The sequence below is a fragment of the Diplotaxodon limnothrissa genome, linkage group LG4 (assembly GCF_057381915.1).
Source record: "Diplotaxodon limnothrissa isolate DT_005_m linkage group LG4, D_limnothrissa_male_GT1.1, whole genome shotgun sequence".
In the NCBI taxonomy this organism is placed as follows: domain Eukaryota; kingdom Metazoa; phylum Chordata; class Actinopteri; order Cichliformes; family Cichlidae; genus Diplotaxodon; species Diplotaxodon limnothrissa.
Genome location: NC_140599.1, coordinates 24,708,001 through 24,729,617, shown reverse-complemented (window position 1 = coordinate 24,729,617; position 21,617 = coordinate 24,708,001). Strand labels below are relative to the sequence as shown.

The 21,617-nt window shown below is 43.0% G+C and overlaps 1 protein-coding gene across 2 annotated transcripts in view; it reads right to left on the bottom strand.

The window, feature by feature from the left end:
- Positions 1-21,617, bottom strand: part of pde4a (phosphodiesterase 4A, cAMP-specific) — a 45,570-nt gene that overhangs the window by 2,828 nt on the left and 21,125 nt on the right. Inside the window, exons 1-13 of one of the 2 annotated variants that reach the window (XM_085352639.1) lie at positions 14,113-14,309; positions 10,810-10,995; positions 10,353-10,389; positions 10,104-10,174; positions 9,266-9,315; positions 8,439-8,551; positions 3,502-3,595; positions 3,255-3,418; positions 2,897-2,995; positions 2,643-2,807; positions 2,427-2,526; positions 486-640; positions 242-364 (exon numbers count right to left, since the gene is read on the bottom strand). In XM_085352639.1, coding sequence (XP_085208765.1) covers positions 242-364; positions 486-640; positions 2,427-2,526; positions 2,643-2,807; positions 2,897-2,995; positions 3,255-3,418; positions 3,502-3,595; positions 8,439-8,551; positions 9,266-9,315; positions 10,104-10,174; positions 10,353-10,389; positions 10,810-10,995; positions 14,113-14,309 — 1,554 coding nt within the window. Of the gene's footprint in view, positions 1-241; positions 365-485; positions 641-2,426; positions 2,527-2,642; positions 2,808-2,896; positions 2,996-3,254; positions 3,419-3,501; positions 3,596-8,438; positions 8,552-9,265; positions 9,316-10,103; positions 10,175-10,352; positions 10,390-10,809; positions 10,996-14,112; positions 14,310-21,617 lie in introns of those variants that run through there. The other variant, XM_085352638.1, reaches the window with a different exon arrangement.

Here is a 21,617-nt window from a genome sequence, read left to right as displayed (position 1 = left end):
GCTGTCTTTGTGGTGGCTACACCTGTCTTATACATGCACTCTAAGGGTTTAGTTTATTTAAAACAAAATGCCAGCTTCATATTTATTGTGTTTCCAACTTGTCTCCACCTTTAAAAAACATTGTGGTGAGCCACGTTCACGGTCTCATTATCTTTTATAACACTCCTATCTTTTATAAATATTCCTCTCATTGTTTGTTGACTGGAAGTACTTTTAAATTAACTGAATAACTGTAGCTTACCTGTATTCGATCAGTGTAGTGGTCAAGCATCAGCACTCCAGAACTTGTCACTTTCTTAGTTTCCACCATAGTTTTGAGGTCTGCCAGCAAACTCATGTGTTTAGACATGTCTGTTGCCAAAACCTGAGAACAAAGTAGGTATGAGTAGATTAGAGGAAAAAGAGACAAATAAAAAGTAGAAAGGGTCACATGACGACAAGTGAGAAAGGTAGCTATAATTCATAATGAATATGTTGACACTCACCATGTCAATAACAAGCTTCCTAAGGCTCTGTCTTTGCCTCTTGGTAAGGTTCTGGAAGATGTCACAGTTGTCCTCATGAAGCAGCTTAAAACCCACAGCCAAGTGATGGTTCTCCAGCACAGACTCATCATTATACATCAGGGCTAACTCTGAGTCTGAGGAAGGCATCAAGCAACAATCGATATCAGTAAAAGAACAACAAAAACTCCTTTGAGAATTACTATTTTTTAAGGGTAAACTGTTGCATTTACAAAACAAAATGAGAAGTCACACTCTATATATGTATGTATGTATATAAGTGCGTGTTGTATACTACACTATATACATCATAAATACAATTTATATACACAAAACAGTAAAGCATATATAAAAATCCCTGCTTAGTTTTTGCTATCTGAATTATCCCCATTCTTAAATCAGAGACTTTTACAAACACATTGTTATAGACATTATTGTACTGGTTTCTTTATAGCTACCCTCTCTTTGCTAGTAATTTGCTAGTGATGATTGCACATCACACATCAGGCATATTCAACCAATTCACCTTTTTTTTATCACCATTGTTTATGTTGTTTCGTTTTTATTAAAATTACCTGAGCGTGTTTGATGTTTCTCTAGTGCAAAGTAGTGACAGTAACACTGTGGGGGTTCCATGTGTCCTAAGCTACCCAGTTGGTACTCATGCCTAAACCCAATGTAATTCTGGAGTATTCCCATCTATGCACCTGTTTCCAGAACTTATTAAGGGATGCTGGAGCTTATGACAGCTGATTATGAGAGAAAAGTGAGGTCTGGCCTCTCTATTGTGGAGCTAATAAAAACAGACAGGCAACTTCAAATTCACCTCTTCCTGTTCCAAAGAGGAATTTCCCAACCTATCCACTTCTTTCTGACAGGGGACAGTCCTAACCAGTCCACCACCATGCTGCAGAACCCCAGGTTTTAGAGTATGTGAGTGAGTGAGAACATGTTGTACCCAGACTATCTCCTGCTGTGTGATACACTACCAGTCAAAAGTTTGGACACACCTTCTATTTTTTACTGCTTTCTACACTGTAGATACAAACCGAAGACATCAAATATATTACGCAAGATATACGGAATTTTGTAGCAAAGAAAAAAATGATAAATAACTTTTATATTATCTTATAGTTTAGATTCCTCAAAGTAGCCACCCTTTGCTTTGTTGACAGCGCTGCAAACCCTCATTCATTTAATTCATTTGTGGAATTTCTTGCCATCTTTATGCGGTTGGGACCATCAGTTGTGTTGGGCAGAAGTCTGGTTGGTACTCACTTGACAGCCCTATTTGACAACTTAGAATTCATATTATGTCAACAACCAATCAACTAAGGAAAGAGAAACGACAGTCCATTACTTTAAGAACTGAAGGTCAGTCACTCTGGAAAATTGCTAAAACTTTGAATGTGTCCCCAAAAATCATCAAGCACTACAAAGAAACTGGCACACATGAGGACCAGATTAGAGTCCAGATAAATGCCACACAGAGTTCTAGTAGCAGACACATCTCTACATCAACTGTTCAGAGGAGACTAGGCGAATTCAGGCCTTTATGGTCAAAAAGCTGCTAAGAAAACACTACTAAGGAAAAGCAACAAGCAGAAGATATTTGTTTGGGCCAAGAAACACAAGGAATGGACATTAGAACAGTGGAAATCTGTGCTTTGGTCTGATGGGTCCAAATTTGAGATCTTTGGTTCCACCCGCCGTGTCTTTGTGTGACGCAGAAAAGGTGAACGGATGGTCTCTACATGCATGGTTCCCATCGTGAAGCACTGAGGAGGAGGTGTGCTTTTCTGGTGACACTGTTGGGAGTTTTTTTTGTTTCCTTCAGTGAGAATCTACAATGTAAATAGTCACGTGTCCAAAGTTTTGACTGGTAATGTATGTGTGTACAAGTTTAATCTCATTTTGACTCACTGGTGTTTATGAGGAATTGGTTTGACACTCCTGGATGGTCCACATCATGGATGGCGGCAGCAAATAATGCAGCTAGTATCTCTAGATCAGTGAATACAGCCTGTAAGAGAGAAACAAAGAGGGGAACACATAGTTTGCAGTTTGGCTCTTAACTATTGTTTCGTTTTAGAAGCTGTGTGGACTTCTTGTCATTGGCAGTTAAATAGAGATACTTACATCTAAAGCTGGTGTGGACAGCAGTACATGAGTAGACTGAGTGACATCAGCAGCGTGGAGGCTGTTATGGTAGGCCACATTGGCATGGTAGTGGTCCTCCAGGGTCATCACATAGGTGACAAACGTATCCACAGGGATCCGAAAGGTCTTCAGTAGATCTCTTTCCTGCAACAGGCGGAGTCCACAAGAGTCATGATCACAGTCATTCTACATTCTATTAGTTGCTGCACATTCCATTAAGACCGGCCTCTCACCTGGAAGATGGCATACATTATGCAGCTGAGGGGTCGATTATTAGAGAACTCTGCCACACGAAAGATATTAAGGCCCCACTTGTTCAAGTCGTTCAGCTCCTGAGAGCAAAGAGAAACACACATGTCACCAAACTGTCAGTGCTGCCAGTTCTTTAGAAGTTCACAGTAGAAAAGTTTATTTTAACACAATCTACTACGGTCCAGTGTAGACATAATGTGATGATTGCTGTCAGTGTTTTGGAGTGAAATTCTCTTTACATGTTCTCACAGAAGACTACAGAATGCAAACAGGAATTTAGTATTAGAATTAGATAAATAAATACAATGTGCTGAGAAAGTAGGTTTCACTTCCGTTTACCCTGGCTAATGCATCCTCGTGTTCAGTCTTCACTCCGAAGCGAGGCAGGGCGGAGTTGGAAAGGCTGGAGCTGTGCGTGAGCTTCTTCACACCACTGATGTGACACATGGGCTTCTCCCTCTCCCTTATGGTGGGGGACGGGATCTCCACCTCGTTCTGCTTATCTGCAACAAGCAGAAGTCAGAGATCAGCTGCGGGTGAAGCTGCTATAAAAGTTGGCAACAAGTGGGCGGCAGGTTTTCTTTACCTAGAAAGGTAGTGGAGATGTATTCTGACACTTGGTTCCCTGAGCGACTCATCTCTGACAAATGGGACAGCTCCCTGTTCAACATCCTTTTAAACTGAGGGGAGGACAGACATTGACAGAAGTGAGTGACTTGAACAGTAGTTAGGACATAGAAGCATAAGACATGTGTTACTGACATATCCAACTATATATTAACACTGTAATTTAGATTCCATTTGCACTGATATATAACAACAAAACATTCCTGTGATTCAAATATGAAAAAATAAATTATCACCCTCATTTTGCGAGGGAATCAATTATGAATCATGCCTCCTCCTTTTCTCAGATGAGAACAGACTGTTCAATACCCCGACTCAGTGTGCTTGTACTCTGATTTCCAGAGATGTGCTGCAGTAATGTGGCATGTTTCTTTTATGTATTCTTTCCCATACAACTACAGTGTCAGCTGTGAACTACAGACACAAATATGATTAAATGAGTACATTATCCATGCAGACAGACTGAACACTGTTCCTGAATCTTCTCGCTGCGTTTATGTAACGTTTTATTGTCATAGCTCCACACGATGATTTGGGAGACTTAACAGTTCCCTGTCAGACAAGTTATGTGAAAGCACAATGCAAATCGGACAGACCCCTCAGTCTGTGTCCCACTGACTGATCTTTCACACATAACAATCTCCATGGCAACCCGAGCAGTTGCCATGGCAACTGCCTCCTCACAGTCAGTCCTTCAGCTTGATGTGAGAGCGGTGGCTTCTTGGGTGACAATCTGAGGGAGTAGGCAGGTGTCTCTGACCTTTACCAAGGTCAACCCTCTCCTCCTCTGCCTCTGCTCCTCGCTACAGCTCTCTGTTACTTAAAACTGCTCCTCCCTCCCCCTAGAGGTAAACAGCATTCTCCATTACCTCCCTTGAGCTCCCAAATCCTTCTCTGTCACAAGCTCCTCTTTGTTTTCCTTCCGTTTTATTTTGTGCAACACCCCCCCATCTCTCACTCTTATCCCCATAGTTATCTCCCATTTTCCCATCATTTCCTGGCCTGTCACCTCTTACATAATAAGCCAGGCAAATAGCTAATTGTAACAATAAATTGTAGGAGCAATCAGGCAGAATCAGCCATCAGCAGCCAGGAAGGCCAGTGAAGCCCAGTGGCACACTTAGGCAAGCAGGCTCAGCCCAAACCTCCTCTCTCCCGCTCTTTGGTTCTTTCCTTCCCTAATGCTGTAACGCTGAGTCATAGCTGCCAACCAACACTTCTACAGTGCCAGTCCGAGTGCCAGGACAAACAACACTCTTCCTCTGATACAGACTAATGAAGCAAACATGCAAACACTGTTCAGACATGACTGTGGGCTCACACACCTGCATATGTAAGGTATATATCAGGCATATATCTTGTCTAACCGTCATGAATAAAACACGTGGAAGTGCTCCAAAGTATAACCTGTACTTAGTGATACAGAGATATCAAGTAAATCCTATAATCCTTATTCTTTTTCTTTTTATTAAGTGTCGAGATATCCCATCACATACAAGTCTACAAATTTCATTTATTAATAAAAACCTGTGAAAATGTATAAATTTACATAGAGTCAGAGGGTTAAATAACCAAAAGGGGGATTAAGCATCTACACAGAACCAAGACAATAAGCTTCTCCTTCACTGACAGCATGCTTGCCTTCTTTTAGTCTGTATTGAGGCCAGCTTCGGGGTAGCAGGAGAGAGCCAGAGAGAGGGATGTGGGACGCAGGTGTGAAGGATAGAAATGGCCATTATGTGACACTGCATCGTACCTGCAGTAAAAACTGCTGGACTACTTCATAAAGTCCCAAGGCTATTTCTCAGATTATAAGCAGCTCGGTGTACTCTCACAGGACACGGATGTAGACAGGTTATAGGGGGATGAAGAATGAGACTGATATTATTGTCTTTTTGTTTACAGTTCTGCTGCAGTGTAGAAACACTGGGCAGAGTTAATAAATTCTGTTCCCCTATCACTGTTCCTGCTGAGTAGTTTCATGTAAATTATCTACAGGAATATACTGGCCAGCATTCTGACTTACTGTTTGAAATGAAGTCCCTGCCAGACCCAGAAAGTCTTCCAGCACCACATGGAGTCCACATAAAACAAATCTAATGTAGCACCTTTTAAGATTTTCCCTTATAAGCTCAATATATTCACAAGATGACGCAACAACTGGTGAATTTTTAAAAAAGACACATAATGAGGGCTAGCTAACAGATGAGTTGTTAATGCATGCATAACACTTGTAGAGTTCACAGCATCCATCCAAGATGGCCACCGCCAGGCCTTGTTTGTTTTCTGCAAGTTCCCCGAGCCCTACCTGGTCCCACCAACCGATGAGCCAGGGCTTGGAGCAGGTCTCACAGAAGAGGTCCACTAAGGGTGTCCTGCGCTCTGCTGCTGTCCCACCCCCCTCCAGAACTCCTCCAGCAGCTGCATCGAGGTCCAGCTCTGCCCCTGCCCTCCCCTGCAAGGGACTGTAGCTGGAGGAGCGGGGCAGCCTGTAGCCCCCTGGTACAGGCGAGGGGCAGGGGGACGGCGCTGGGTCAATGGCCTCCACCACACCCATGTTGAGGGTGACTGGGGGTTTTGGTCGATGGCACCGGCAGGAGGTTCGGTAGTGGAGTGGGGTAGAGGTGCTGCGAGTCCCCCAGTGGCATGAGGGCGTCGTCAGGGTGTGTGGGGAGAGGCCACAGCCAGTCAAGCCGGGACACTCCAGAGTGACGGCTGCCCCAAGAAGGGGTCAAAGGAACAGGGGAAGGGGGTGAGGGCAGGGGCTGCTGGTGCAGATTGTCCTTGCCTACATGCAATACCCCAAAGCAGGCCACCCAGTCACTCCTGAGTCAGGCTCCAGCCTCAGTGTGGTCCAAAGATGAGGGCAAACCAGGAGCCCCCTGGATCCGGCTGCTGTGGAGACTACATCTCATCCCATTTGCTGAGCAGGCTGACCCAAATATATAGTCAGTGCTGGGTAAAGGTGGATGGGAGCCGAAAGAGTAAAGATGGAGGCAGGGGAGGCGGGAGACAGGGAGCGATGGACCGTCTGAAGGGCAAAGACAGCAGCGAATGGTGGAAATGAGTGGCAATGTAAGAGAAATGTAAAGAAAAAAAAAAACAATGTCACGAGAGCTGGGCTGCTTCACAAACACTAATGAAAAAAAAAAAGGTGAGGGCAATGGAGAGATGATGACGGGAGGAGAGAAAGATGACTGAGGTTTCAAATAGTGGATGCAAAGGGAGCCTGGATAGCAGGAGGACCAGGGAAGGGAGAACGGGCAAACAACTGATGACAGCAAGAGAACAGCAAGACTGGAGAGAAAGAGAGGGGGACAGAATGGGATGCAGGCAGGCCTGTAGCAGACAGTCAGGTTGAAGAATCAAACCAGAGCTGTGGTCTGGAAAAACAGTCTCCCTCTCTGCGTCGGCTGCCCCTCCCCCACAGTACGGATCCAGAGGCCCGGCCCAATCCTACCGGTGCATCAGCCCGTCTGTGCCGTCTCACACCGATCCCAGTAACACACAGTCAGAGCAGAGGCAGTCCGGCTGCCTCCTGATACCTCCGCAGCACAGTCCTCTGCTCCCAGTCAATCCGTGCAGCAGCTGGCCAAAATGCCAGAGGTCTAATCCCGCTGCTTTAGGCTGCCGCTTCTCCTCAAATGCTCTGCCTCTTGCGCCATTTCCCTGGATGCTGTAGACAGCTCTCGCAAGCTAATCAGGCAGTGTGGCTGCAGGCGCGTGCATGTGTGTGAGTGTCTGCGCTCGCCTCTATTCAGATGCCGACAGCGCATGTGCAACAAGACAGCATGTACGTCTGTCGGAAATATGTGTGTGAGTGAGGGTGTGAGTGTGAGTGAGAGACTGTGTGGGAATATTCATGTGTGCACCTCCATGTTGGCAGCGTGGAGGATGTCTTATTTGCACCTTCTAAGACGCCGCGACATATTCACAGAGACTACGTTTTCACCAAGAGTCTTCCTCTCTCTCTCTGTGCATTGTATGTGCACTGACACATAAACTATGTCCCTTCATTCATCACTGTGTTCTTTTTTCCCTCGCTCTTTTCATCACAAGCCTGATTACAAGCACAAAGAACGCTGCTAATTATTAACACAGAGGTGAAGCATGGGAAGAATTTCTGGAATAAAATCAACAAGGCACAGGATGCTGTCTCTTTAAGACAGAGCACTATTAAAGGAGCATTGCCTGTGCTTCATTGGTTGTTGCCTAAGCCACATGGCTTGTGGTCAGAGTGGGAAGCCAATGACAAAAAAGGGAAGGGCAGACCCTGCTGCTGTTCGGTAGCAACCAAGGTTACAGCAGAGACATCAGCATCAGGACCTATCCACCCCCCCCCCCCACCCCCTTCCCTTGTCCTTCCCACCCACAAACCGTCACATCCCACCCTTCTCTACCGCTCTCTCTCTCTTCCTGTGCCCGCACAAACAAAAGTGCATGCATCTGTAAGAATCCTGCCCATGTGCACACATATGAATTATAAACATACTAATGCAAAAATGCACCAAAATTCAATACTGCTTACAACCACACCAACCACTAGAGTTGTTTCCCCCCCAGCTTTTCAGTATACCAACCAAAAAGGAAAGCACTAGCTGAACACAGGACTCCACATCAGTTATTTATGAATACCACAGGACTGCAAATAAACCCAGAATTACTGCAAATGATCACTTTTTTAAGTGGCACATGAATACTCCAGCTGATGAGTCATGTGCTGAGCAATATTGTGTGAATATGTGTGAAGGTCACATGTGACAGGCACTGGAGGAGGCTGGAAAAGCCTTGTGGATCAGTTTATATGTTGCTCATTATCTCAGCAGGGCGCTTACGCCGAGATAGGCGAACAGTGAAGGTGAAGCTGAACATATTTGTGTGCGAACAGGTGCCCACCTTATTGGACGCCATCTCGCTGACTGAGCGGTGGGTCTGAATGGTTTCCAGCTGGTCCAGACACCAGTCCAGCTCCTCCAGAGTTTCCCGAGCCATCTGCTGGTATGTCTCTTCTGGCAGGGGCACACACCACACATAGTCAAAGTATAAATGGGCAGGAAGTGTGAAAAGAGCATGTGTGCATGGAGATCTGGGTCACATTCTAGTGATCGCACTTTCTGTCTTCCACCTTGGCTCAAAGATGACATGCACTGCACAGTACTGAATCATAATTAACCTAAAAAGCTGAGATTAGTGAAAAATAGTCTAGTGAAGCAACATCACTGTGCTGATAATGTCATGTATCATTCTGACATTTTAAATCAGGATTAAGCTTTTTAATACAAAAAGAGAAAATACCAGTTTTATTAATAAAATAAAAACTGCAAAAATAGTATTTGTTGAACACTTATTTTTCATATCTATTTCACAACCCACGGCAATGGCGGTCTTGCAACCTCCTGGCTCCACATTTTTTTCAAAGAATCCTATAAAAACTAAAAGTTTCAGTTTAAATGAAGCTATTCTTACATGCACTTTGTACATCTGCATGCAAGAAGTGATTAAATTCAACATTTTATTAACCCATATAGCCATAATAGCTTAAGCCTTATAATTAAGATCCACCCAATTTCCTAAAGTCTGCGCAGTGCAGTTGATTAAACATTTCCTCAGTAATAGCCACATAATATTATGTGATGTTCTGCGGTCATTAGGGGAGAGTGGGAGCCTTGGCGTGTCCTTAAAGGAAACTCGCTGGACAGAGTTTTAATTAGCTAACAACATACCAGAGAGTGTAGCTTGGGGAACAGTGGGTTGGCTTGTTACTGGTGACCTCCTGTGGACAAAGACAGCATTACATCAGTCTGAGAACTGCCCTCTGCTGCCCCCTGCTGGGGTTCAACACTCATGCAACATGGCAATATATGGTTTTTAAAAAAGGGCTCAGACAGGAGATATAAGAATTTGTATTGATGTTTTTTCGTCTATATGCCCACAAACACTAGACAAGCGGAGGAGTGAATATTAACATTTCATCTGGTACTCAATAACACGGCAAGGTGCTTGTTTTAATAGTGCACACAAAGTCTCTTGTTTCACTTCAAAAATGAAAGAGTCTAAAAATGACTAAAGACAAAGCCTGAGTTCGGCTTTCTTCTCAAAAGGCTTTTGTGGTTTTTGTAATCGTACGGCAAGGGTACACCGCCGTGTAATTATAGATGCTGATAATTCAGTGGCGCATTGCTTTATATATCATATTGACGTGGAACTCAAAGCCTGCCAGCTCGAGCTCCTTCTGTCTACTGCATTACAAGGGAGAATAATTTTAGTGTTATTGACTGTCTCCATCGTCTGGGCACAGAGTCAGGGACATACACCTGAGGCACTGAGCTCTCTGCACTCAGTCTTCAGCTAAAGCTTGCTGGAAATATGCCAAATAATGCACATCACATATTCCTTGAGCATTGTCTGGTCATCATAAACTGGTTAATCATGATGACTAAAGTGTTTCCCCATGGGATCAAGGAAACCGAGACATTTGTGTACACACACTGCAAACGAAGCAGGCAGTCGTGACAAGTTAAGTGGGGGGGGGGAAGGGGTGTTTGACAGCATGATACTGACTTGTTAGTGGGTGTTGTGACATTGGCGAGGATGGTGAAGTTGCTTCTTACAGTTCGTAGGCTGGCCAACACCTGGGGGATGGATGGACAGTGTGGGAGGGAAAGGAGGAGGAGGGAGGAGGAAAGAGGAAGGGAGGAAGCAGGGAGGTGTGGGAGGGGGGGAGGACAAGTTCACTGCACTAATTAGCTGCCTTTTTGAGCCATTTACAGCAATTAAACATGTCAGATGAGGTGCACAGGGAATACGTACCTGAGCGAAAGGGGTGACGATCATGTCTTCTGTATGCCTGCAGGACCAAAGGTGAAAACAAAAAGCAGAGAATGAGAAGAATATGAGTGGTTGTGGCTGCTGCGGTGCTCTGTGTTTGTGTTTATATGAGAGGCTGTATCTGTGAGCTGGATGTTTACAAAGACCTGTGTGGATCTAAACAGGAAAAAAAATCCCTGAAACACATGAAAGGTTTGAGGTTTTTTAAGCTTACTGAAAAACAGACCAGGAAACAGAGCACAACAGTCAATATTATGAGGATTCATCATGATTTCATTAGCATAATGGATGCATAATTACAATCCCATTCCCAATGCTGTGTTGATTGGGATAATGTGTAGTTACTGTGATGTGCGTGAGTGGACACTGTGGGTTTAAAAAAAACATGTTTCCATCCTGTCCTCAACATGATGGATCCAAACGATGGCTCCGTGCTTACCCCTCACTGTTGATGGAGGAGTTGCGTGACATGGTTTTGGGGGACGTGTCGTAGTCTGAGTCTGAGCGGTACAGGAAGGATTCCCTGCGCTGGCTCTGGGGAAAAGAGGGGTGGAGCACCAACCCAGGACTCGCCTGCGAATCCATGGGACTGCGGCCTGGCGAGGGACCATTTTCTGAATCAAAGCTGCAGAGTGAGAGAGAAAAGAGAAAGTACAAGGGTTTTAGATGAGTTCCATTTTTGCAGGTTTCTGTTGCCGCCTTTCTTATTTCACAGTGTGGATAAACATTATCGAGATAACCCTGAATGCCCAGACACGAGTGATGATGCAGCTCAGCCTCTTGCAGTGTTTCTCTCCTTTTTTTTGGAGTGAAAGTTGAAGAAAGCGATGTGACACTTTGCGGCATGAATGCATGCAGCTGTAACTCTGTGGTTCAGCTGGACTGGCAGGCTGCCACAGGGTTTCTCCAAGAATTACACTTTACTGACATGTCACTTCTCAGAGAGCATTGTGTTTAAGTGAGGAAAACGAGCCACATCAACCGCACATTCTCTCTGGGCCAACGCTTTCTCTCTATCTGGAGGCATGACTGATTGAGAATGTTGATTTTGCTACAGATCTGACGTTAAAACAAACTACTGGTCGATTAAGGACACTCAAACTGAAGTCCCCCTGTGGCCTTTAGACATGTAGCAATGCTGGGAAGAAGTTTTTCTGTGACTTTTTCTGCCCCCCTTTTCTTGATTGTTGTGCAACACACATAAGGATGCACATGAGAAAATGCGGGTGAGGCAATACTCTATCCTAACAATGGAATGACCTATATCCACTGATCTGATAATATGTTGCAATAAGTAGAAATGTTCCAACAAAGGCAGGAAAGAAGAAGAAGAAGAGTGAAAGCCAGGAAAAAAATCCTAAATACTTTTTAAATGGGTTTGGAAAAAAAAAAATAGACACATGTGCCGCAACTTCACCTATGGTTTTGTGAAGCCCAATTTTGATGCCTCTGTGTTAGCGTTTTGCCGCTATGTTGGAATTTTTACAACCTGAAGTGCCCATACTCTATGTGGACAAAAGGGGTGGATTGCTAACTTTTTAGCTAATGCTAACAAGCTCCACTCTGACACTGCACCGGTGCACAGCTCAGACACTGCTGCTAATTAGAGCTAACACATAAAATATTGGATTTTGCTGACTAAAAGCACGAGCACAGATATCTTGGATGGTCTGTTGCTCAGTCAACCGCAGAGCAAGCCATAATGTATGACAGATAATTCCATTAAAAACGCTCCAAAAGGTACCAAAACACAAACCTGTTGAAGAGGGCTGGTTCGAATTAGCAGAGGAAAAGTGTGCTGCCAGATACCTCCTGCTGTGTTTCCATCAGCTTGTCAAGTTTAGTGATTAATATATATGAAAAAATCCTCCCCAGCATTCAAATAAAACGCATCAGGTGTGATGTACATAGCACCAATAATAATTGTCCTCAAGCTTTTAAGACACAGCATATCAATACAAATATAGACTCAAACAGTACACCAAATAGCAAAAACAATGGCAACTGCAAACTTGTAAGAGCAAGAGCTAAGAATTACAGGAGACCCATTTCATCAAAAAAAAAAAAAAAAGTTATTTTGTTTAAGCCATAGTTTTATCTTGTGCATTAAAATTTTCAAAGCACTCAATGTCTTTATTTCCAGAATATTCCAAATTTGAGGACCTTTAACTGTGAAAGACGACTGACCAAATGTTGTTTTACATTTCTATGCTGCTGAATTTTAAATCATACATTAACTAAATCGGGGGCGAGACCAATTACGCTTTCAAAAGTCAACCTTTAAAAGGAAAATATTATTAATAAAATTCTCTCTCAAGCTCAGCATTGCTTTCCTGAATTTTACAATGATGCTATTGCATTAGGCCTCTATGGTTGAGATCTTTAAAGCCTGTTTGTGTATTGACATTATAAGTTTTATTTATAGGTTGGTACTTGCTACAGAGAGCAAACCCATTTCATGCCAGGCAGTAAAGATGTTTGATATTTCAATACGGGACTCTGTGGGGATTTTCTCGCTCTAGGAGGCAGCTTTGAGGTGCCCATTGGATAAACTACAGCTTTCGCCATCTTTTGCCAAAGTACCAAATAAATTGATGATAACTTTGTTATTGCCTTTTACAGCTCTGCAAATCAACAATTAATTCCCTTCTCCTCAAAATTCAGAGCGTAACCCAGATGAGCTTAACCCAAGGGGGCACAACAACATACTGCTCAGATTACACTCCCCTCTTTTTCCCCCAAACCACCTTCAGTCACAAACCTTTAGTCTCCAGCAAACGTCAGCAAAATTCCTCTGGCATTTTTTTTTTCTTTTTGAGATGAAAGCAAGATTAGATCTTGCAACACAGAACCAAAGTCAGTATTGATTCAACAGGGTTTCAGAGTTTGGCATTATGTAACAAGAAAAAGATGGACAGGCAGCAGTGCAGACAGACACCAATTTATCTGACAGCATGTGCGAAAGGTATACTGCTGGATTTATTATGTTTGTTACACACCTAAACAGCCACAGGATTCCTCATATATATTTACCTGCGTTTAAATGTTGGGATGACAAGGACAGATATGTAGGCGCATTGCACTGCAGCAACAGCAGCAGACGCAGCATCTATTTTTGATATAGGATCACTTTTATCTCCTCAGCACCTCTCCACGTCTCCTAAACTTCCCAAACTTTTGTTGTCAACACAGTTGTGAACGCCCTTCAGTTCAATTTCTAAAATTAAGCATGAAGTGTGATATTTTTGGAATTTACTTATAAATTGGCCAATTAGGAGGCACTCCTTGCCCCAGAAGGCTTTGAGGATATGGCAGCAGATCAAATTATCATTAAACATGTTTCCTCAGTAATGAAGAAGACATAAGAAATGTCTGCCATGGGGACTCTCTGCAAGCTGCATGTGCTAATGCCTGTTTTTTTTTTTCCTGCAGACTTTCAGAGTAATTATGAGACTTCAGCATTCTGAATTCAGCACTTCTCCAAATCTAATCCATCTGACTAATGGTTTAACAGTGTGTGCATGGAATAATTTGCTCTGAAATCCACTTTAGTGAGCTGCATTACAGTCATATTGGACAAACGTTGAAATGGTCACGCCGCACCTGAACTAAGGCATAACTGTTACACATAACTTCTGCATATTTTTCTCTTTTTCTTTCTTTCTTTTTATTTTTAATGAACAAAGATTGCTTAGTCACGACCAGGACATTAAAAGATCAGTGTCTTGGTGCACAACTGTACCTGTAAACACAGTGAGATGAGCGTCTGCGCTCCTGAATACTGCGGTTTAGTTTCAAGCGCCGAAACAGAGCAGAGCCTCCTCCGTGTCCCCGAGACTGATCCCCTGGCGACACGGGTGAGGTGAGCGGGGGCACCGGAGGTGGACCCTCACTACTCTCCCACAATGTCAGCTGTCGTGTCAGCTTCTTCTGACTCATTGCTGGCCCTGCTGGAGCTGACAGGCGAAGGAAAACTCCCCCAGCCTCCACTTACAACTGGCTGTCTTGCTCTCTGTGGCCGTCTCCCTCCCACGCAGTCCCCCTCATCCACTTTTCAGTGAGTACTCAGGCAGAAAAAAACAAAGCACCTGACGTATGTGCTGCAAACTGTCCTCAATCCAGAGCGAGGTCTAATAACAAGGCCTGATCCTCCCTTTAGTCCTGCTCTTGCACACGTCTCACACTGGAGGAGTCAAATTTCATCAACATGCGTATCCTGTGATGTGCTCCTCATGCCCTGGATACCTTAAATCCAGTTCCCCCTTCTTGCATCCTCAGTTTGTTCCCTGGATTAATTTGGGTCTTTTTAATCCTTGCTTGAGCGGGTTTGTGTGTTCCTCACCCCTGACAGCCTCACAGAGAGCTCTTCTGATGTTTCACCACATCAACTCTGATTCCCATACAGGCTGACCCAAACCGGACCTCCGTCCCCTCCTGGTCTCCACGTTGCTGTTGCTCTCACGTTCACAACTCTTAAGACATCCCTGCCGCTAATGCACCAACTGCTAATTTCCTAATTAGCCAGCCTTTTGCCCTCTCGTCTAAGTTTTTCTCCCCCCTCCCACCTCCCTGATGAAAGCATGTGCTCTCACTATCCTTATCTCTCTGCTCACACTTCCTCTGCAGCAACAGGAAGGCTGATCAGTACGAGTAACAGACCACAGGCGAGAGAATAGAGAAACACGCAGAGCCTGTGTAATGAGGATTTGAAGAGGAGATACAAACAGCCCAAAAAAGAGAGGAGGAGAAAAGAGAGAGAGAGGGGGGGGAGAAAAAATCAGGGGAAAATGGGTTGACTCATACCCCTGTGTAAATGTTTACACGATCTACTAAAAGAGCGTGCAAGGTTTGCGCCCAAAACATTTTGTATTTTGACATCAACAACCTTCACCAGCAGCACTTTCTGTGGCCTTTAGATGGGAACAGACACGGTTCTAGCATAATATTCTCTATGAGCAACAATTAGACCATGAAATAGCTTTCAGACAAGGTGCATAGGTCAACCACATCTAATTCAGTGATGGCATTGTAGATAATAATAGTAGACAGCCCCAAGCTGAATTTTTGTGTGTGAAGAGTGCTGCTCTTTTTTTGTGGTTGTTGGGTTTTTTTTTAACACGCCACTAAAAATGATGAAACAAGTCTCTGTAGTGTTTATTAAAACTAAGTTGGAGCCACTGAAGCACTGCAGGTGTCAGGTTAGCTGTCAGCACTGTTCCTGAGGTGTTATTTGTTACTTTCATACCAGGAGGCATTGATTAATAGCATTGTGACTAACTGATTAACCCTGAAATTACCAAAATGGCATTTGGCAACAACACTGCTGGAAATTTAGCAATTTCCTTTGAATAGAGAAAGAGTGTGTGCAATTTATTTAGATACTGTACCAAAATGTCTTGGTAATAACCACAGTGTTTATTGTTTTACACTGACCAGCGCTGTGTAATACTCCATGATGGCATAGTTACTGAAGTTACAAAAATCAAACTGTGTAAATAACTTGTAGCCGTGTGAAAAAAGTGCACCCCAGGAATAACATGAAGTAATCATTTTCTGTATGACTTTATGAGTCACTCACGTCGTTGTGGAAGAATTTTTTTGCAACTCATCTTTCGCAATGTTGGGCCATATCATTGAGGTTTGTGCGCATTAGTTGGTGCAGAGCTCTCTTAAGGTCTCTCCACAGCTTTCTTAGCATGGTTAATGTCTGGACGTTGACTTGACTATTTCATCACCTTAACTTTTCATTTTTGTTGCCGATTTGCTGCCGTGCACGAGCTCACTGTCCCGCTGCACGATCTAGTTTCCATTAAACATTAGCTGGACAGATGGCCTCACATGGAATTCCAGAATGCTTTGGTGCACAAAGGAGTTTATGGTCGATTTGATGCAAGGTGCCGAGGTCGTGTGGCTGCAAAACAAACTCAGATCATCACCCCTCCACCACTGTGCTGACAGTTGGTACGTGGTGGTTATGCTGACGTACTGTGTTTGGCTTTCTCCAAACATGGTGCTGTGCATCACTTTGGTCTACTCTGTCCAAATGACGTTGCTCCAGAAGGGTTTGGGTTTGTCGAGATGCAGCTTTGCAAATTTAAGTTGCGTTCTTCTGTTCTTTTTTTACAGAAAACAGGATTTCTCCTGGATCCTCCCAATGAGTCATACTTGTTTCTGTCTTTTTCAAAGTGAACTGTCATTAACTTTAACGTTTAGGATGCTGCTGAAATTTGACTGTAGAGTCGTAGTTGTAGGTCTCGGGTGTTTTTGCATCTTCTCTGTGTCGTCTAACCTTGGAGGGAATTTTGTGTGAACTCCACTCCTGGAAGATTAACTACTGCCATGAATGTTTCCCACCAGTGACTTTATATTTTTTTTGGAATTAGTTTATTATATCAACTATCATAAAACAAGAAAAATATTTTAAAAGTCTGTCAAAAACTTAAGGTAACTTTCAGGAAGTTACCAAATTAACTTTTTTATACCCAAATTTGAGGCGGCACACTGTATTCACTGAGAAATTAATGAAGCATAACATTTAACCACTAAAATTAAGTTAAAAATGACAATTAATTTCTGTTCAGGAATGCAATTAATTAACTGTAATTTAGCATCTTAATTAAAAAAAATAGATTTTTTCTGCTTTTTTGCAAATTTGAAATGTCATGGATGACAACAATAATTATATTTAAGCATTAAAAATGACAATTTTAACTGGAAAAAGCTTGAACATCCTGGTGAATTAACCATTGTAGGAACAATTACTGATAAGGTAATTTAAGGCAGCTGTGATAAAACATTGCATTTTGTGGCGGTATATATATATATATTTGGGAACAGTTCACATATTCGTGCGACAGAAACGCCTGTTAATTTTTTATGTCTGTGCTGCAGGTTGTTCTGCTTCTGCAGTATAAAGAATCATTAATACAGTTGATGTTTTAGAGGCTCTCATACTGCTGATTGTTTACTAAATACAATTCTTAATTTCTGCTTGTCTAAGTGGAAAATGTAATCCAAACACTTCCTGTTTTTGGTTGTAGGACTAACCTTTTGTCCCTGTTTGGGATACAAATATTTCAAATTGTAGAAGTCTGTGTGCATGCTGATACAAACCTACATTTGTGTGTGTTTGTGGGTGTGTGTGTTTGATTTTGTGTGTGTCAGCAGTGAGAAGACAAAAAGAAGAAAGCTATTCAAACTCTGTGTCACAATTTGAATATACACTGCGCACATACCGAATGAGAGCATAAATGAGATGACTTGTGAATGGTATCTGTTTTTCCTTCAGCCTTTTTCTGCAACAGCAGCTTCGGGAAAAAAACAAAAAGAGCCCAAGCAAAACCTGCTGCATGAATTCAGTGTTCCACCTTTCAGCAGGCGGCTTAAAGCCTGAGCACGGCGAAAAACACGCCGAAGATAAGATGCCTCGTCGAGCCGTTTCCTTCTCGCCTCTTGCCTTCTGCGTTCATTGGTTTACTTTTTCCTCTGAATCTATCTTTTCCCTCACTTCTCTTCCTGGCGGAGAGAGCAACTACCGTTTGTTTGTGATGCACTCGGCATGGATGGTGGAGCTCATCTTGGAAAGTCACTTATGAAAAGGCCTTGCATACATCCTGTTTGAACAGTGCCTTTCACAGCCAGACTTTGGGAAAATGTCAAGAATTCAAATTCACTTGACAGTTACTGTTGTAATCTCTGGAGAGCTGATGAAGAGACAATTATTCTATCTCCTTTTAAATACCAAGTCCCAGCTCGATAATAGCTGGTGAAACCTCTCAAAGTGACTCATGCACACCCGTGGTTGTTACACACACGCGCGTGAGCACATACTGGCAAAAACACACCCTGATGATATGCTTAAGCACACACACAGAAGAGCGTTAATGCTGAAACTCTTTTGTTTTCAATCAACACTATAAAAAGGCGAACTAGTTGCACGCACATACACACACGGACACGCACACATATGGGTGATTATAAGCCGGGCTGTGGGCAGCTCTCTTGGTTTCATTATGTGAAAGCTGAGTCCCTGGAGTGTATTGCTGCAGACAATGACATGATGATCAGAGGTTTCAGGGGGAAGGGGGGATTTGTGCCAACAGAGTCCCTTCTAATGCCGATAGCAAACCATCTCTGTCGTGATTAAAGCTGCTGTCTCTCATATAGCTACCTGAATGCTTCCCTCTGTGAATGACTGGGGCTCTGTGACGCACGCCTATGGTTATAGATATGTGTTAACAATGCGGTTTGATTTGCATGACTGAGAGATGTAGTCAGTCAGTGACTTGGAAAATAAAGCTAATTTCCTGCATGCTCACTAACCCTATAACATCAAGCTGCATTGTATTTACACTGAGAAGTCTTATGCACAGGTATTAATGCATCTCTATTTGCTTATTAAATTACAGCTGTGCCTTTTCTTACAAAGAGTCCATGTGTGCAGAGAGAACCACGAAAATTGGACTGTGCTGCAGCAGCACTTCATTTAGTCTCTTCACTGCATACATTTCTGCAACAAAAGGGGAAGCCTGGTTTCATGTCATTACTACAGCAGGCTTCAAAGGGCTATGGAGCCCTAAGTCAATACAGCGATTAGTTTAATTAAACCTATAAGTCCATATGAGAGCGTAGAGGAGATTTACATACACTCCCTCCATTGAACGTCGCTTGCTATCGATTATTCATTAACAGTCATCACGAGGAAGCCCCTGGCAGGGGCAGCCTGCTGCCATATCAGCGTTTTCCCAACAGCCTGGTTGGTGTCAGCTCTGCTTTCTCCCCATCACACTGTGCACTGCGGTTAATCAGACCTCTCTGAAGGGATGAAGCAACACTCATCCATTTAAACGACTGTAAAAAAGAAACGATATACTCCAAACCCCGCCCCAACAATCCTTTTTCTTAATTTTCTTCAGCTCAGCGAGTTAATGATTAACCTGTGTGAGTCCGTCAGCCTTTCTCTCTTCAGTCTGTACTCTCAGCCTTAGTGGAGAATGACAGTTATTTCCTGCCCCCGCTTCCTCCTCTCCCAAGCAAGCACAGATGCTTATTTCCACGTGCAATTTCAGCCTCCCCTCCACAACATTCCCCCCTCCACGCACGCACCCACCCACCCATGAGCTGTGCCTCACCCAGGCATTTAGCACCTGGCTGATTGCTACCACTGTGGGGGCGGCAGTCAGGCCAGTTGAAGGGAAGAGGAGTGAGGACTTGCAAATTGGGAAAGGCTGCTACTTTTATAGGCTGACCATGTAATCACAGCTGTACTCTTATTGCTGCTGTTGAATCATCAGCGGATCTATCGAGCACATTAGGCCTTTTTATTACGAAGCAGTCTCAGGCTGGGGCAAAGCTTTTAGGGCAGCGTGCCCGTAACTGACACATCTCAAATGACATGTCCAGAGCAGGCTTGCCATCTCCGCTTGCCTCAGCTTGCCCTTTGTGTTCTCAGGCAAACACCAGATAAGAAGAGAGATAGAGGCACGCTCATGACTCCTTACATTTTAATGCCGACATTTACAGTAGAATGCGCAAGAGGCAAGCGCTCTGAAGGGAAAGTGCTGGAGCCAAGCCACATGGACAACAAAAGGGCATTTGGTCACTGGAGCTTCACAGAGCTGGGGTGAGAGTAATGCAATGGCATAGATGGAAAAGGGAAAAAAAGGGCAGGACACAGTAATAATCAGTTAGACGGAGATGCGAGAAGACTGCTTATGGTGCAGTAACTGTCTGGTCAGGAGGCACCCTCTAAAATCCCCCGAATTTGCTGAAATCTGCTAATGTGTCATCACTAATTCAATAATTAAATCAAGTCTCCCGTTGTTACAATCATAACGATTTCAGAACTTATAATCAGATATTTAAGCGTCTTGATTCGTTGTGACCTGGCAGCTGAACGCTCATTAAACTCATCAAATTATGTTCGTTAAGAAACATTGCCACCTTATTAGCATACCAGCCAGCATCCATTCATGCTGATTTAAATCTTTCCAGAAATCTCATTCCTTATCCAGCTAAAAAAAAACAAAAAACAACCCATCTGCATTCAGAAGGCATTATTGAGTCTTTTCATCCATGCATTAGAGATGAGTCACAGAAATTTTCTACAATAAAAATCAAAACAGTGCTAACCCCTGACGAAAATTCAGATCCACTTCAGCCCCTACCCCCACGCTTTCACTTTTCAAGAGTTCCACATTTCACCAGTAATGCTGGACTCCACATTGTGAGAAAAACCACACTCATTACATGGCGCCCTATGACCAAAAGTAAACCAGATAAGTACATTTCAGCATGACTGAATGGTTGTTTGCTGCTACTTTTCAACAGCTTTGGTTTCTACTTGAAGCTCTTGTTAAAGGTTTTACGTCGGCTGCTGTCACGATCCTGTTGCTTAGGGTTTTTTTTTTCATTGAAGGTTTTTATTACATTACGGTAACTTGTCTGTCACCTTGCACGTTTGCCAGTCATGGTGAAAACGTATGAGCAAGCAAATAAGGGTCAAGTCATACAGGCCTATGCTGGTCAGCCTGGCAACCACTGGTCATGAGGGAAAAAGAAAAAAGATTACTATTTCCCGACTGGTTGCGAGTGGTTGCTGGAAGTTGGCAATGCTATAGCCCCATTTGAAGGCAAATAATCTCCATTTCCAGCTTGCGTGCATTCCAAAGTTACAGCTAGCATACACCTGGAAACGCTGTCAAACAGTCGGGTTTGACAGTGACTGATTGGATGAAGCTGTTAGAGGCAGATAAGTTATACCAGGCAGCCTATTAATCCTATAAAACCTGAGTAATTAGTAATTGTTCTTTCTTTTTACCACTAGTTCATTCATTGTAAGCTAAAATTGACCAAAAATACACACTTTAGCATGCACCATGTTAACTGCCATTTTGCATATCTAAACAAATATAATTTTGCTAGCATTAAAGTAGCAATAAAGCAGTAAATTGTCCAATTTAAGAGACTAGATTAGATAGTTATGCAGAGTGAAGGAGTTCTATATATTGATAACATAATGTTTAGAATTTTTTAAATATATCATACAAATATTTGACATATTATTAGTGGAAAACATAATAATTACCAATTCGAGAATCATTAATTAATCAGCGTGTTTGCAAGATAATAATAGATTAGATTAGACACTGGAGTATTTAAAGCTCTCTTGAGTTTAAATTCACAATAATTTAATATTATCAAACTTCTACTTCTTGTATAATACTCATATTTGATGACTGTTGCATT